This window comes from Lynx canadensis, chromosome B3 (genome assembly GCF_007474595.2).
Source record: "Lynx canadensis isolate LIC74 chromosome B3, mLynCan4.pri.v2, whole genome shotgun sequence".
In the NCBI taxonomy this organism is placed as follows: domain Eukaryota; kingdom Metazoa; phylum Chordata; class Mammalia; order Carnivora; family Felidae; genus Lynx; species Lynx canadensis.
Window position 1 is genome coordinate 115,806,634 of NC_044308.2, and position 14,291 is coordinate 115,820,924.

At 39.7% G+C, this 14,291-nt stretch overlaps 1 protein-coding gene across 2 annotated transcripts; it reads right to left on the bottom strand.

Annotated features, from left to right (window-relative positions):
* LOC115516629 (cytochrome c oxidase assembly protein COX16 homolog, mitochondrial) lies at positions 1–12,112 on the bottom strand. Of its 2 annotated transcripts, none has more exons than XM_030319441.1 (4): positions 11,895–12,112; positions 10,052–10,123; positions 5,024–5,086; positions 1–1,905 (listed from the first exon to the last, which is right to left on the bottom strand). In XM_030319441.1, exons 1-4 carry the CDS (start codon positions 11,961–11,963, stop codon positions 1,783–1,785), a joined length of 327 nt encoding a protein of 108 aa, XP_030175301.1. In that variant the 5' UTR covers positions 11,964–12,112; the 3' UTR covers positions 1–1,782. The 2 variants fall into 2 exon arrangements, with proteins under 2 accessions (XP_030175301.1, XP_030175302.1); XM_030319442.2 differs by lacking the exon at positions 1–1,905 and adding an exon at positions 4,084–4,935.
* Positions 12,113–14,291: the final 2,179 nt, after the last annotated feature.

Here is a 14,291-nt window from a genome sequence, read left to right on the forward strand (position 1 = left end):
TTTTTTTTTTTTCTTTAGTCATGTCTATTCTATTGATGACCCCATCAAAGGCATTTCTGTTACACGGTTTTTGATTTCTAGAATTTCCCTTTAATTCTTAAAACTTCCATCTCACTGCTTACAGTACCCATCTGTTCTTGCATGTTGTGTATTTTTTTCCATCAGAACTCTAAACATCTTAATTATAGTTATTTTAAAGTATCGACATGATAAATCCAATATTCCTACCATATATGAATCTGATTATAATGCTTGGCCTTTTCAAACTGTGCCTTTTGTATTTTAGAATGCCTTGTAGTTTCTTCGTTGAAAGTTGGACATGATATCCAGTTGGACTGGGTAAAAGAAACTCCAGTGAAGAGCCTTTAGGGATGTGGTGGTAATGTGAAGGGGAAGGGGAACATTCTATAATCTTATGATTAGGTCTCAGTCTTCTAGTCATCGTGGTCCCACATGACCTTCACAACTACTTTTCAGTCTTCCTCCCCACATCCTCACCCCATTTAGGTGAACAGGAAGGCTAGAAGGGGCTGATGTCGGGTATTTCCCTTACCCTAGAGTTGGTTAGACTCTGGTAAAATCCAGTGTGATTAGTCTCTAGCAAAAATCTCCTTTGAGGCCAGGCTTTTGTTAAAGAGAACAAAATTTAGGGGACATATTTCAGAATAGTTAATTTTTCCTCCCCCTACTGAAACGACAAGATTTTCCTCTACTATTCACTGCAAGAACCTGGTGGGGCCCCAGGAAGTAAACCTCATAAAAGTGTGCCCCTGGCCTGGTCTCTAGGAGTTTTTAACTCAAATTAGTCCATGCTCAGTCTCCAGTAATTAGGCAATTGCCCTTTAAGCATTCCTACCTGATGTGGCTTCCAGGTAGTTTCTCCTCCAGGTAACCTGTGATCCTCTGTATTTGCGTGTCTCAAATTTTCCAGTGGTGGTTTTGTTCTGTGTCCTCAATTCTCTCATGGATCAAAGAATAGTTGTTGATTTTCAGTTTTTTCAGCTTATCCTTTGTGTGAGGATGGGAGGTGTGACTTCCAAGGTTGCTATCTGTTGGACCGGAAACTGAAGTCCCCTATGCAGTTTTTAAAGAAACTGCCAAAGAATTTTCCAGACCACTTGTACCATTTTACATTATACCAGCAATGTGTTTGAGATCTAGTTTCTCCACATCTTTGCCAGCATTTGGAATTGCCCCTTTTTTATTTTAGCTGTTCTAATAAATGTGTAGTGATTTCTCAGTGTAGTCTAAATTTGTATTTCCCTAATGACTAGTGATGTCAATCATTCTTTTCAGGTGCCTGTTTGCCATTCATATACCCTGTTCAGAGAAATGTCACTTTATGACTTTTGACCATTTTCTGATTGGATTGTTTGCTTTTTTACAATTGAGTTTTTGGAGCTCTTTATGTATTCTAGATATGAGTCTTTTAGCAGATATGTGGTCGACAAATATTTTCTCTCAGTCTGGAGAGGTATTTTCTTAACATGTTCTAATGGTATCAATGCAATCATCAGGTTAAGACTTTGGAGACTGATTAGTAGTATTATAAGCAAAACCAAAACTCTTATCAGCCTGTGATCAGTATTGTTTTTCTACATAGGTTTGACATAAAATCACTGTGTGATGTTACTTTGACTTTTATCAAAAGTATCTGTCATCACATTGCTCGCATCCAGGCTTCTGCAGGTCTGAGATTTTCTTCCCACTGAATATGTAGCAAGAATTCCAGTGGATGGCATTTTTGTCAAAAAGAAAAAAAGAAAGAAAGAAAGAATCCACTTAGGTTGTTTTAGTCTTAGTCTTAAGGATTTCTGGATTTCGTCCTTGGAGGAGGTCAGGATCTTCCCAAGGCCTGGGTCCTCGAATATTCTTCCAGTCATCAAAAGTGGAATCCTTTATTTTCTATACAGCCACAAAAATTAAAGCATATATATTAGTGTAGGAGGCATGTAGCTTTGATTAGGACATTACTGATTCATCAATGAATAAATGAGTGGAAAAAATCCAATTTTAGCAAATAAATCAACTGCATATCACGCATAATAATTGAAGAAATGGCATATCTCTTAGGGTTTGGAAGTTTTCTTGCTTGCTAGTCATGTTAATTAGACTATCTTCCCCCCCCCCCCATCAGAATAAAATTATCAAATTATAGAGGGTCTACATGCTTTATTTCTGAGAATACAAAGAAAGGGAAGAAGCTGGGAAAACAAAAATCCAACTCCGAAGGTTAAACGAACATAATAATGACTAGCATGGGTTAGCATGGGTAATGGTAGTAAGTAAGAGGGGAAAAACAAAGGTAGAGACCCTAATGCCTGCTAGAAGGAAGAAAAGAGGCCAAGATGATTTGTCCTGCACATGAGAAATGAGCCTGAGCCAGAGAATGAAAAGACATTCCCCAGAGCTGCCATGAGCCAATCCCTTTCAGTCAGTAAAACCTAGTTTCAACCAGTCTGGATCACTGTACCTTCAGTGAGTGTGAAGTATCTCTCAGCACAGAGGTAGGATAAAGGGAAGAATATAAAGGTTTCTTCACCCTTCAACACCACTCTGACAACAAGTTTTCTACAACTGCTTTATCTGTTCTCGAATTACTGCTGAAATAATATAGAAAAAGAGACTCACAGAACACAGAATAGCTTATATCCAAAGATAAGGAAAATGACGTAAATTTACATGGACCCTTGTAACAAAAATAAAAAGGAGCATTTCTCTTTTACTAAGAAGCTGTATAACCTTGGGGCACCTGGGTGGCTCAGTCAGTCAAGCATCTGACTTTGGCTCAGGTCACGATCTTGCAGTTCACGATTTCGAGCCCCGCATCAGGCTCCGTGCTGACAGCTCAGAGCCTGGAGTCTGCTTTGGATTCTGTGTTTCCCTCCTTTCTCTCTGCCCGTCCCCCACTCACACTGTCTCTCTCTGTCTCTCTCTGTCAAAAATAAACATTAAAAAAAAAAAGAAGCGGGGCGCCTGCGTGGCTCAGTGGGTTAAGCGTCCGACTTCAGCTCAGGTCACGATCTCACGGTCCGTGAGTTCGAGCCCCGCGTCGGGCTCTGGGCTGATGGCCCAGAGCCTGGAGCCTGCTTCCGATTCTGTGTCTCCCTCTCTCTCTGCTCCTCTCCCGTTCATGCTCTGTCTCTGTCTCAAACATAAATAAATGTTAAAAAAATATATATATATTAAAAAAAAAAAAAAAAGAAGCTGTATAACCTTGGGCAAGTGATTTAAGCTGTCTGGGCACTATTCCCTCCTAAGTAATAATAAAAAGGCTTGACCAAATGGTCTACATGGTTTCTTCAGTTCTCAAATTCTATGATCTCCAAAATAAGTAAAGGAAAATTTATCCCCAGACAAACCCTCCAGAGCCATCACTACTGACACAGTGCTTATAGACCGAGAAGGAGCAAGTTATAGGCTTTGAAAAACTAGTGGGGAAGCAGAGAACTGAACCACTCTCTAAATTCCACTTATAGGATGTCTGTATTAAATATATGTGGATGAACAAGATTGTACTAATTTAAGGTGCAGGAGAGTAAATTATTTTAAAGTTTAGTTATGAAATGATTCAGTTACAAAAAGGTCTGAAGAAAGAATAATGGCCTCTACCCAGGTAACGTAAGATATATGCTCAAGAGAACTAAGAATAATTCTTCGATGGGATGCAAATTGGTAGAACAACTTCATGCGAGAGGGTTCCAAGTCTTCAAAGATCTTTGGTGAATGAAAGAGTCTCTGTGGAATTCTGCAAAACATGTACGGTCACTGAAGACTACACGTGGTGGGCAAGACCACTTACGGCTTACCACTTAACCAACTGCTACAGAACTGAGTACGGAACGGAACCAAGAAGAAAGCAGTGTCAATACTGATTGTCAGCCCTGCTGGTGTGGGACCTCTCTTTAACACCGAGTTGCTCCTTTGGCATACAGCTGAGGCACCAAAAGCTAGTCTTTAGAAATAAGGATCATGCCAAGAGGAAGACCCGCATTAGACTCAGTCCAACAGAGCTTAAGGCCAAACTCTGACAAGATCCTCTGGGGAGGCAATTTGGAGAATGAGTCTCATAGGGTTACAGCAGTTTAGGGAACGCCAAAGTCTTTCCACAGATCCTCCCTCAAAAAGACAAAACCGAGCTCAAAATGATCAGCCAATAATTGAAGGGCCTGCTAAAATGAGAGTCAACGTTCTTCAATGTATTATTTATAATGTTCACCTTTCAAGCAAAAATGATCAAACATACATAGAAATATGGGAAAATATGACCCACAGTCACAAAAACGAACGGACTCCAAGAAATGGAGCACACCCTCCTCACCACATCCTATATTAAACACTTTGGTTTCTGATCAGATGGGTGGAAAACGACACCTCATTATAACTTTAACTAACATTCCTGTAAGTTTAGTACCTCTTTATATGTCTAAGAATGAAATTTATTTCCTTTTCTCTGTAGTCTTTACACGTTTTGCCCATGTTCCTACTGCCCACCTAAATTGTTAAACTTTTCCATATTGATCTGCAGACGCTCTTCATATTTAAATTAATTCATCATGATAAGATAAACAACAGTTTTAGGATGTCTCATTTAACCAGTGACTTTATATACATTTTTTAAGGCTGAACTTTTGAATTTTTATATATAAACTCATCAATCTTTCCCTGTAAAGCTTTGGAATTTTGTATTACATTTAAATCAGCTTTTCTGACTCAAGACCACAGAAAAGAATCTCCATTTTTTTTCTCCTAGTATTTTTAGCATTGCTTTTTTATTTTTAAATTCTTGTTCCATCTAGAATTCATCCATTTATAGTATATGAAATATAGATCCATCCTTATTTTCTTTCCAAATGACTACATAGTTAGTTGCCCCGATACCATACTGTTTAAGGTAAATAATTTTCTTCTGCACTGGTAATCATTTCCGTTAACCTGAAGAGAGAGCGAATCAGTCACTGACCGGGAAGACGGTTACAAAAGAGAGGCTGTATTAACATACAATACATATTAACGTATGTACCTCATACTCTGATTCCAATGACACTTTATTCATTTTCAGCTTTTTTTCTAATTCAGGATCAATCTGTAGAAAAGAAAGAGGAGCCGTAAGTTGTTCAAGTCTCTTACATTCAACTGTGAATGTAAAAAGTTATATAAGGGATGGCTGGGGTGGTGTGGCAGATGACAAACACGTGACAAAATCTCTCCCACCCGATCGCGTCATGACAGCTAACGTACTACCACCACTACTATAATTATCAGCAGCCTGTATTCGCCAGCACTCTTCATATGCCAGGCATTCTGACATACGTTATCTCTTGTAATCCTCACCGAAACTTATGAGATAATTATTATGATGATGATCACAAGTGAAGATAATGGGACACAAGGAGTTCGAATCACTTGTTGAAGAGGAAGAAACTGGCTTTGAAACTTGGCCCTCTGCCTCCAGAGTCCATGCTGTTAACAACCACCCTAAATGATAAATAACATAAAATACAAACAAAATAACATAAAAATACTAATAAATATAGTGCTGCTCTTGAAAACAAAAAATAAGACCTTCAATACACCTGAAATAAAGAAGCATCGAAGAAAAAATTCAACAGGAGTCCACAGTAGTAAACAGGAGCTGATGCCATGTTACCTATGCGTGGCAAAGTGTTGAGGAAAGAAGAATGTGATCACTGAAATTGATAAACAAACAACAGAACCCAAATTAAAATAAATGGAATAGCAGAATAGTAACTGAACACAGCTTAAGACCATTAATACACTAGGGTGCCTGGGTGGCTCAGTTGATTGAGTGTCCGACTTCAGCTCAGGTCATGATCCCAAGGTCATGAGATCAAGCCCTGTGTCAGGCTCCACACTGAAGGTGGAGCCTGCTTGGGATTCTCTGTCTCCCTCTCTGTCTCTCTGCCTTTTCCCCCACTCATGCTCTCTCTTTCTCAAAATAAATAAACTTAATTAAAAAAAAAAAAGACCATTAATACACTAGAAATACCATTAGAATAATGCACAAGAATTGGGATGAAGGAAAGAAAAGGCCTATGGTGAAAGCTACATCTAAAAGCCCCAATAGGGGCTGTTAGGGATTTCAGAATTAGAGAACAGAGAGAATGGAGGAAGGGATATAATTAAATAATTGACCAGTAATTAACTGAGTAATATTTAGAAAAGCATGAGTCCTCAGCCTGAAACAACACAAGAAAAAATAACCACAACAAAACAAAAACAGCTATTCTTAATTGAGTAATAGTAAAGTGTTAGAATATTAAGAATAGGGGCGCGTGGGTGGCTCAGTCTGAGTGTCTGACTTCAGCTCAGGTCATGATCTCGCGTTCAGTGGAGTTCAAGCCCTATGTCAGGCTTTGTGCTGACAGCTCAGAGCCTGGAGCCTGCTTCGGATTCTGTGTCTCCTTCTCTCTCTGCCCCTCCCCAACTTTTGCTCTCTCTCTCAAAAATAAATAAACATTAAAAAAAAATAACACAGTCATTTGGCTTTCTCTTTCAGTGATGTTGGGACCATGCTGGCATTGGTATTGTAATTGTTCTCATTCTCATTATCTAAATCTTAGAAAACATGATCACAACATTAACAATGTTAAGAATTAAACTAGCTCTATTTCAAAGGAAAAAGAAAGACTTAATACTCAGGATTATAATGCACTTATATGCACACTTAGGTCATACTACTTGGAGCGATGCAACAATGGATGGTCCATTATTGTAGTTCCATGGTTGTTAGTATTAAGAGTCAGGAGAACAAAAAAGAACCACCACCACTAAGAATGGCGTAGATAAGGGGTGTCTGGGTGGCTCAGGTCAAAATCGCACAGTTCGTGAGTCTGGGTTCTCTGCGTCTGGCTCTCTGCATCCAGTTCTCTACGTTGAGCTCTCTGGTGTCAGCACAGAGCCCATTTCAGATCCCACTTCAGATCCTCTATCCCCCTTTCTCTCTGCCCCTCCCCCATTTGCGCTCGATCTCTCTCAAAATAAATAAATAACCTTTAAAAAAAAACAAAAGAATGGCATAGATAAACTATGCCCTATGTATTTCACACTAGAATTGAAAGCTAGTGCTTTCAGTTCATTTTTTTAGCCCACCTCTTGGATTCTGTACTTTCCTTTCCACTTTCCTCACCAATGACTGAAAAGCAGGAGTTTCTGTGTTCTGGGATGCCAGACTTTCAGTACTAAAATCAGGACATTTCCAGGCAAACTAAGATGGCCAGTCACTCCAAATCAATACTGTCTTTCTCCACCCTCCTCAACACTTCTCAGCTGAACTTATCCTAGTCTTTCTCAACGGCATTTGTACTCTCAACCTCAGACTTGACCCCCCCTTAATCTCAGCAATTCTGTCCTTTTGACTCCCCTTTGCTCTTGGTCTCTCAACCCTAATAACCCCAGTTAACCTCAGTGAATCATCCTGTTAATCACTCTCACATTCAGTCCACTTTATCCTCTTTATCTTGTCTGAACTCAATCTCACCCAAACACTTACTCTTGACTTCATCTGAGTTTGACTTCTGAACATCAACCAACCTGGACTTCTCAATCTCAGGTCTTGTCCTCTGATCCTTCTCACTTGAACTCTGTCCACTCAGCCTCCTCCCATAGACCTTGACCAACCGCATCCTCTCAACCTTGTTCTCATCAACCAACCTTGTCCTCTCAATTGCAATGAACTTCATTCTATTTCACCTTTCTTCTCTTTACTTTAAGCCCATCTTCTAAACTTCTCCTATTAATGCAATCTCCCTCATTCTCTCTCCTTAACTCGGTGAATGGCATCACCATTTATCCAGTCCACAAAACCAAAACCTCAAGCTGTGCAAGACTTACTCATTTTTTTATATTATATACATCACATTAGTCATCAAATACTATCAATTAGCTGCTAAAAAATTTTTTTTCTGGAACCCATTTATTTCTAACTTCATTGCAAATATTTTATTTCAAGTTTCATTACTGTCCATGTGTACTACTGCCAAAGCACCCTAACAGGTCTCATCTCTCCCCTTCCACCTTGCTCAATCCCCATCCATCTTGTCCCATCCACGGCCAGAGGGATTTCTAAAATGAACATCTGACGATATGCCCAATACTCCTCCTGTGTTATAGAATATCATTTTCAACATTTAGCTAACACTCATCCAATTTTTTTTAAGTTTATTTTGAGAGAGAGAGAGAGAGCACGCACACGTGCTCAAGGGAGGGGAAGAAAGAGAGGGAAAGAGAGAATCCCAAACAGGCTCTATTCTGTCAGCATGTGGAGCCCCACATGGGGCTCCAACCCACAAACTCTGAGATCTGTGAGATCTGTGAGAAACTGTGAGATCATGACCTGGGCTGAAATCAAGAGTCAGACTGAGCTGCCCAGGTGACCCAACACTTACTCATTCGTAGGGTCGTAATTCAAAGGTTAATGCCTCTAGCAAACCTTCTGTGATACCCCTTTCCCAAGTCTAAATTGTATGTCTCTAGTACTGTTTTATGCAAAACTCTAATATAGCATTTTACTGGGCAATGATGTAATTTGTTTGACTACATTTTTTTTTAATTTTTTTTTTAACGTTTATTTATTTTTGAGACAGAGAGAGACAGAGCGTGAACGGGGGAGGGTCAGAGAGAGGGAGACACAGAATCTGAAACAGGCTCCAGGCTCTGAGCTGTCAGCACAGAGCCCGACGCGGGGCTCGAACTCACGGACCGCGAGATCGTGACCCGAGCCGAAGTCAGCCGCTTTACCGACTGAGCCACCCAGGCGCCCCTGACTACATTTTTATACTGGATGTCTTCCAGCCTAAATTATGCCACAAGCTTTGTAAGAACTAATTTCTTGAATCTTTATCTATAGGATCTGCCACATAATAAATACATATGACAAATATTCAATTATTTTTCAAATATGTATAGTCATCCCACTTCCAAAAGTCAGATTATTATAACTTTCATCTTAAAGGGAAAGGGAAAAAAATTCCTTAATAAAATAAGCAGGATGCTAACAGACACTTTTTAATACAGTTAATAATTGCTCTATTACCCCACAGAAATCACACATTCTTTTTAAATTTAATATTTACTCTAATATCTAATATCTTTAAGACTAGTTGGAATTGGCGTTTCTCTTAAATCATAAAATTAACTGAGAAAACTAAATAGGCCTTTACTCTTTATTTTCCTATCGATAATTATTAATTAATATTATATATTATATATATTTCATTAGCAGACCTCAGTAATATTGGTAGTAAATCATATATATATTTCATCACACATATATATTTATATTTATATATAATATGAATATTAAATATGTTATATATATTTATCATATATAAATAACTTGGAAAAAACTCAAATATCACAAATGGCCACAAACAAAAACTACATACTTCTGAAAGAATTAACCAGGGTTCTTATGTAACACTTGGCTTGAATTTTTAAGTAACCGTGTAATCACAGAAGGTGAGAATCCTAACACTACCTCGAAATAGTCATGTAACCTTAGGCAAGTTACTTAAGTTCTCTGAACCTCAGCTTCCTCACCTGTAAATTTCATATATATATATATATATATATATATATATATATATACACATACACACACACATATATAATTTATTATTTATAATGAAAATAATTTTCTTTTACTGTTAGTATATCAGTTTATATATCCATATAATTTATAAAATTACTGGTATTAATATGAAATGGAGTAATAAAATGGGAGTGAAACTGTCCCACATTCTTCAGTCCCTCCTAAATCCTAAAAACAACTACACCAGAGTCCATTTTATTGGAGAATACAGTATTGTAAATTTTCCAATGATGAAGAAGATTACTAAATTCTTTACATTTCATGATTCATTTCCAGATCATCACTCATGTTGTCTTACAGAATAAGGAAAAGTCCAAAGATTATATGGCCACCTTGAAAAGCAAGACAAAACTCAGACTGTTTAACACTGCATATACACATGTAAACCAGAACATACATATACACAGACACATGCTGAACACCAATTACAGTCCTTACTTTAATTTTCACAGCATCGTAGCGGATTTGTGAAAACTCACGAAGACCAAAAGAACCTCCAACAATCAGCACCTAAAACAAAGAAAGGAAACAATGAAACAAAATAGAAGCGCAAAATTCAGTCTAGCTATAGATTATTTATCTAAATGCCAACAGTGACCGCTTATATGAAATCCGATAGATTATTTTTCCTGGTGAGTTGCCATTCATCTGTTCAGAGTAAGTGCAGTATATACCATTACAAGAAAACATTTTAGCCCGTTACAAAATACCAGAATCAGTACCCCATACCTTCACTCAACCTGGTTTGGACAAGAAGGGAAGGAAAGTAGCATTAACATACACCTGGTATTCCAAGTCCTCTTCTGTATGTTGTTGAATAAAGATCCTAGGAAGCATTAATACTTATCCAAGAAAGGAAATAATTTCAGCTTGAAGATAAATGTAGTACAGTAATTACGGCATATTTGACTGATACTCGATGAAAAGGATGTATCTTTTGAGGTCTTTCCAGTAGTGCTGGGTTTCACAGCACTGAATTCAACATCTTCCTCTTCAATATTATTTATATGTTTAGGATTCATATTTTGAAACATGGTCCTCTAGGTCCAGTATAGACATAGAGACAAATATAGAGTAACATGTTTGGGGGAAAGGCTACTATGGTACTTTCCATTCCAAGAAATAAAACAAAACAGGAAACCTCTAAGTATCTAGAAGGTACTTCAACACTAGTGGTTTTGAGATCCGGCTTTGGTGATTTTGAAAAATAAGGAACAAAATCATACTGGCATTCACTGGCACATGCAGGTGACCTCAGGTTAGTGGCCACAATCACAATGCTTCTGAATGGATCTCCTTTTTGGGGCAGAGGAATCTATAGAGAGGATGGTTTTTACACATGCCCTGTGATCTACACAAATATAATTACTACATTACCTTTTAAGGCGGTTTTCTTTAAACTTTTTTTAAGGTCACTTCTCTCCTTTTGTTCTGCTAAAATGCACAAAGCTGGTATCTTCACCTACACCAACACCTATTCATTCCAAAGTAATAAACTATTATGATTTAAAACAAAGTGGCTTTTGTCCACATGCTGTACTGAAATTGTTTCATTTACTATGACATCAAGACTTGCTGAAGCAAAATAACTTGCCAAGGTGGATCAGAAAGTAAGAGGGGTTGTTGGGCTGGATTCCAACTCTGGTTGGTGTTATGTCAACCTCAACCTGTATCTTCAAAGATGAATGAGATCTTCAGGGAACTCAGTGTAGGGCTGTAGACAAACATATAAACACCACAACTACTATCAATGTGCCTTAAAATTATCAATTATAATTTAGCGACCTTTTGAAAGCTGTTACAGTGTGGCAGGTACGGTGCTAACCACTCGATTCACAAGGTTTTACTGAACTCCTAACAACAACCCGGGAGGAATTAAACCAGTTCACAAACCAGGAAGCTGAAATATAGAGATGCCCGAAATTGTACAGTTAAAGTAAATACATCTATTTCGACGATCCACAGCATCGTCAAAGGGTAGCAGCAGGTTAAAAATGCAAGTTTAGTAATCACCCAGTGCTGGAATAAAAGCTGGTTCTGACCTCGCTCTCTGAAGCACATCCTGGTAACTCTTAGGGAGGGTAAAAGATCCCACTACCGGCGGGGGCAGAAGTCTAAGGCTGCCTAGAAGCTTCTTCCTAGCCCAGGTTGCTGCTCCCCGACGGCCACATCACAGACCCTCGCAGCCAGGATCCTGCCCACCTCGAGGCTCCACCCCTTTCGGAATCCGGACCCACCCCTTCCGGAATCCCGCCCCACACGTTTTCCTCCCTGCGCTCACCAGCATGGGGACTCCGTAGCGAAGGGTCTTGTTCTTGCGCAGGGCGCGCATCACCGCTTGTGTAGACATGACTGAACTCTCCGACGCGCTTGGACGTCTAGCTCAACAGGCCCAGCGCGGCCTCCCGAATCTCGGCAGCTCCAGCTCCCTCCCCACGGGGAAGTCCTTCACTCGCCTCCTTTCCTTGGCCTCCCGATACTCGGTCCTCCCTTGATAGGCCTCCTCCAGGCAAAAGCAGTCGATGCGTCGTAACACGCTAGCGCGTCCTGGCGGAAATTCGAGTGTCGGCGGTTTGGTTCCGGCACTCTGGTTTGCAATCGGGACTCCGACGCTTAACCCTGTCTGTAGTCTTCAGCAAATGATCCCCGTACCTCCCACGTTTGGGGGTCTTGGCCAACGTCTTCTTACCTTCCCAAGCATATAGCCGCTCTATAAAGTCAGCTAACCAAAAAGAAAAAAAAAATTTGAAGCTAGTACTGCAGTTTCTTGTACTCTGGCTATTTGTAGAATGGGGAGTTTACCGGCTTGATAGAGATTTTTAGAAATAAATAAACCGCCACGAAAGGGTAGGTTGAGTGGCAATCAGTGTAGTACCTTGCTATCACTGAACATTTAATGCTAGTACTTCTACTGCCAGATAGCCTGTAATCTTCAGCCGTTTATGAATGTCCATTTTCCAATCACTCCGCAACCCTCGGGCACACATTTTTCAACGTTTATTTATTTTTGGGACAGAGAGAGACAGAGCATGAACGGGGGAGGGGCAGAGAGAGAGGGAGACACAGAATCGGAAACAGGCTCCAGGCTCCGCGGGCACACATTTTTGCAGGTCATTCGAAGGTTCGAAGACAACAGCGATGAAAAAAATAACAATCCCTGTCTTAAAGAAAGAAGCTGGCAGTTTAATGGCCAAACAAATGAATGTGCCTTAAGTACGACGGTTGCTTAGGAAACAGCTCCCACGTGCCATTTGCCAGGTGAGTCAGAGAAAAAGCCTCACCTACCGAGTACTATTTGAGATGCCATAAAAGTATAAAATACAGGTGACACGGGGTAACATTTCCCAGGCTAGCCCTGAAATCTTTCCATCTGCCCCTGCCTCTCGTGCCACCGAAACGTTCGTAGTTGAATCTTTTGTTATCTTTCCACATACTGAAGTCACCCCTGAGTGGTCTTCAGAAGAGAAATACCAGCTCTGCCTTTCAGCTGCTCTAATAATAGGCCCATGGGGTCAAATATGATAAAACAAACAGAACCCGAATGGTGGTTCTCAAGTCTGTCTTCCACACTGCTGAATCAAAAAGCATAAACAATGAGATTCTCTTGGTTGGCTTTGTTCTTTGCCTACAGTAGTGACTCCAGTTTTCTTAGCAAGGAACTTCAGGCCCTTTGTAATATAGTATGACTTTGGCCTGCATTTTCTACCGCTCTTCTTCACTCACTCCATACTCCATCTTGGAAGAGATATTATTCCATGAGTATTGCATGAACTTCCACATCTTCAAAATGCAGTTTCAGGGACACCAGTAAGCCTCCCTTACTCCACAGGCGATATAAATTCTTCCCTCCTCAGAGCTGGAGTAGCCTCTGACTAATACATATCACACAGCACTATCACACTGTATTACCAGTCTTAGTGTATGAAGTCATTCTTGCTCCGAATAGCATAAAAGCAAAATGAAAACAGGAGAGAAGGAAGGATACTTCAGAGTTTGAATTTGAACCTCGGGATTTACTTTTTGGTTCTGAGGCTGAGGAAATTAGTCAAACCTCTCCACCCCCTTTTCCCTAAAGAAGCATCACATGAACTGATCCAAGGGAGAGTTTGAAGTGATCAGGACAAGCTTTATTAAAGGGAGACTGAAAATTCCTCACCCCTATATCTCCAATCTTCTATCACCCCAATCTGTCCAAGGAAGAAACTTCTTGCAAACTGGGGAGCATTTAGCCTGAGAGGTTAAGTCAAACTACCCAGTGGGGAGTGCTGGGGAAAAACTATGTAGATTCATGGGAAAGAGTCTGGAACAGTTATAGAATGCAGGAGAATTTAGCATTGAAGGGATGGCCTTATACTTGCTATGTTTTATGAATAGGGTCTCCTTCAATGTGATTTTGTTGTACTTTATTTTGAATTGTTTGACTTTTGCTGTTTGTTGTATATTTGTTCATTTAATTCATCTCTCTGCAGAGAAGGAACCAGATAGGGCCATGAGATTTCTTACAGGATGTATTGTGAAGTATGCAAATTTTGCATATAGCTTTCCTTCTTTCCTCATTCACTTCCTTTCAATATTTCAGAACTCATAGAGCATCCAGGTTAGTTCCGTATTATTTCTCCCACTTTCCCTCATATCCTAGATGTGAAGGGCACTCCTCTAAAGTCCAGGCCTTTTCCTA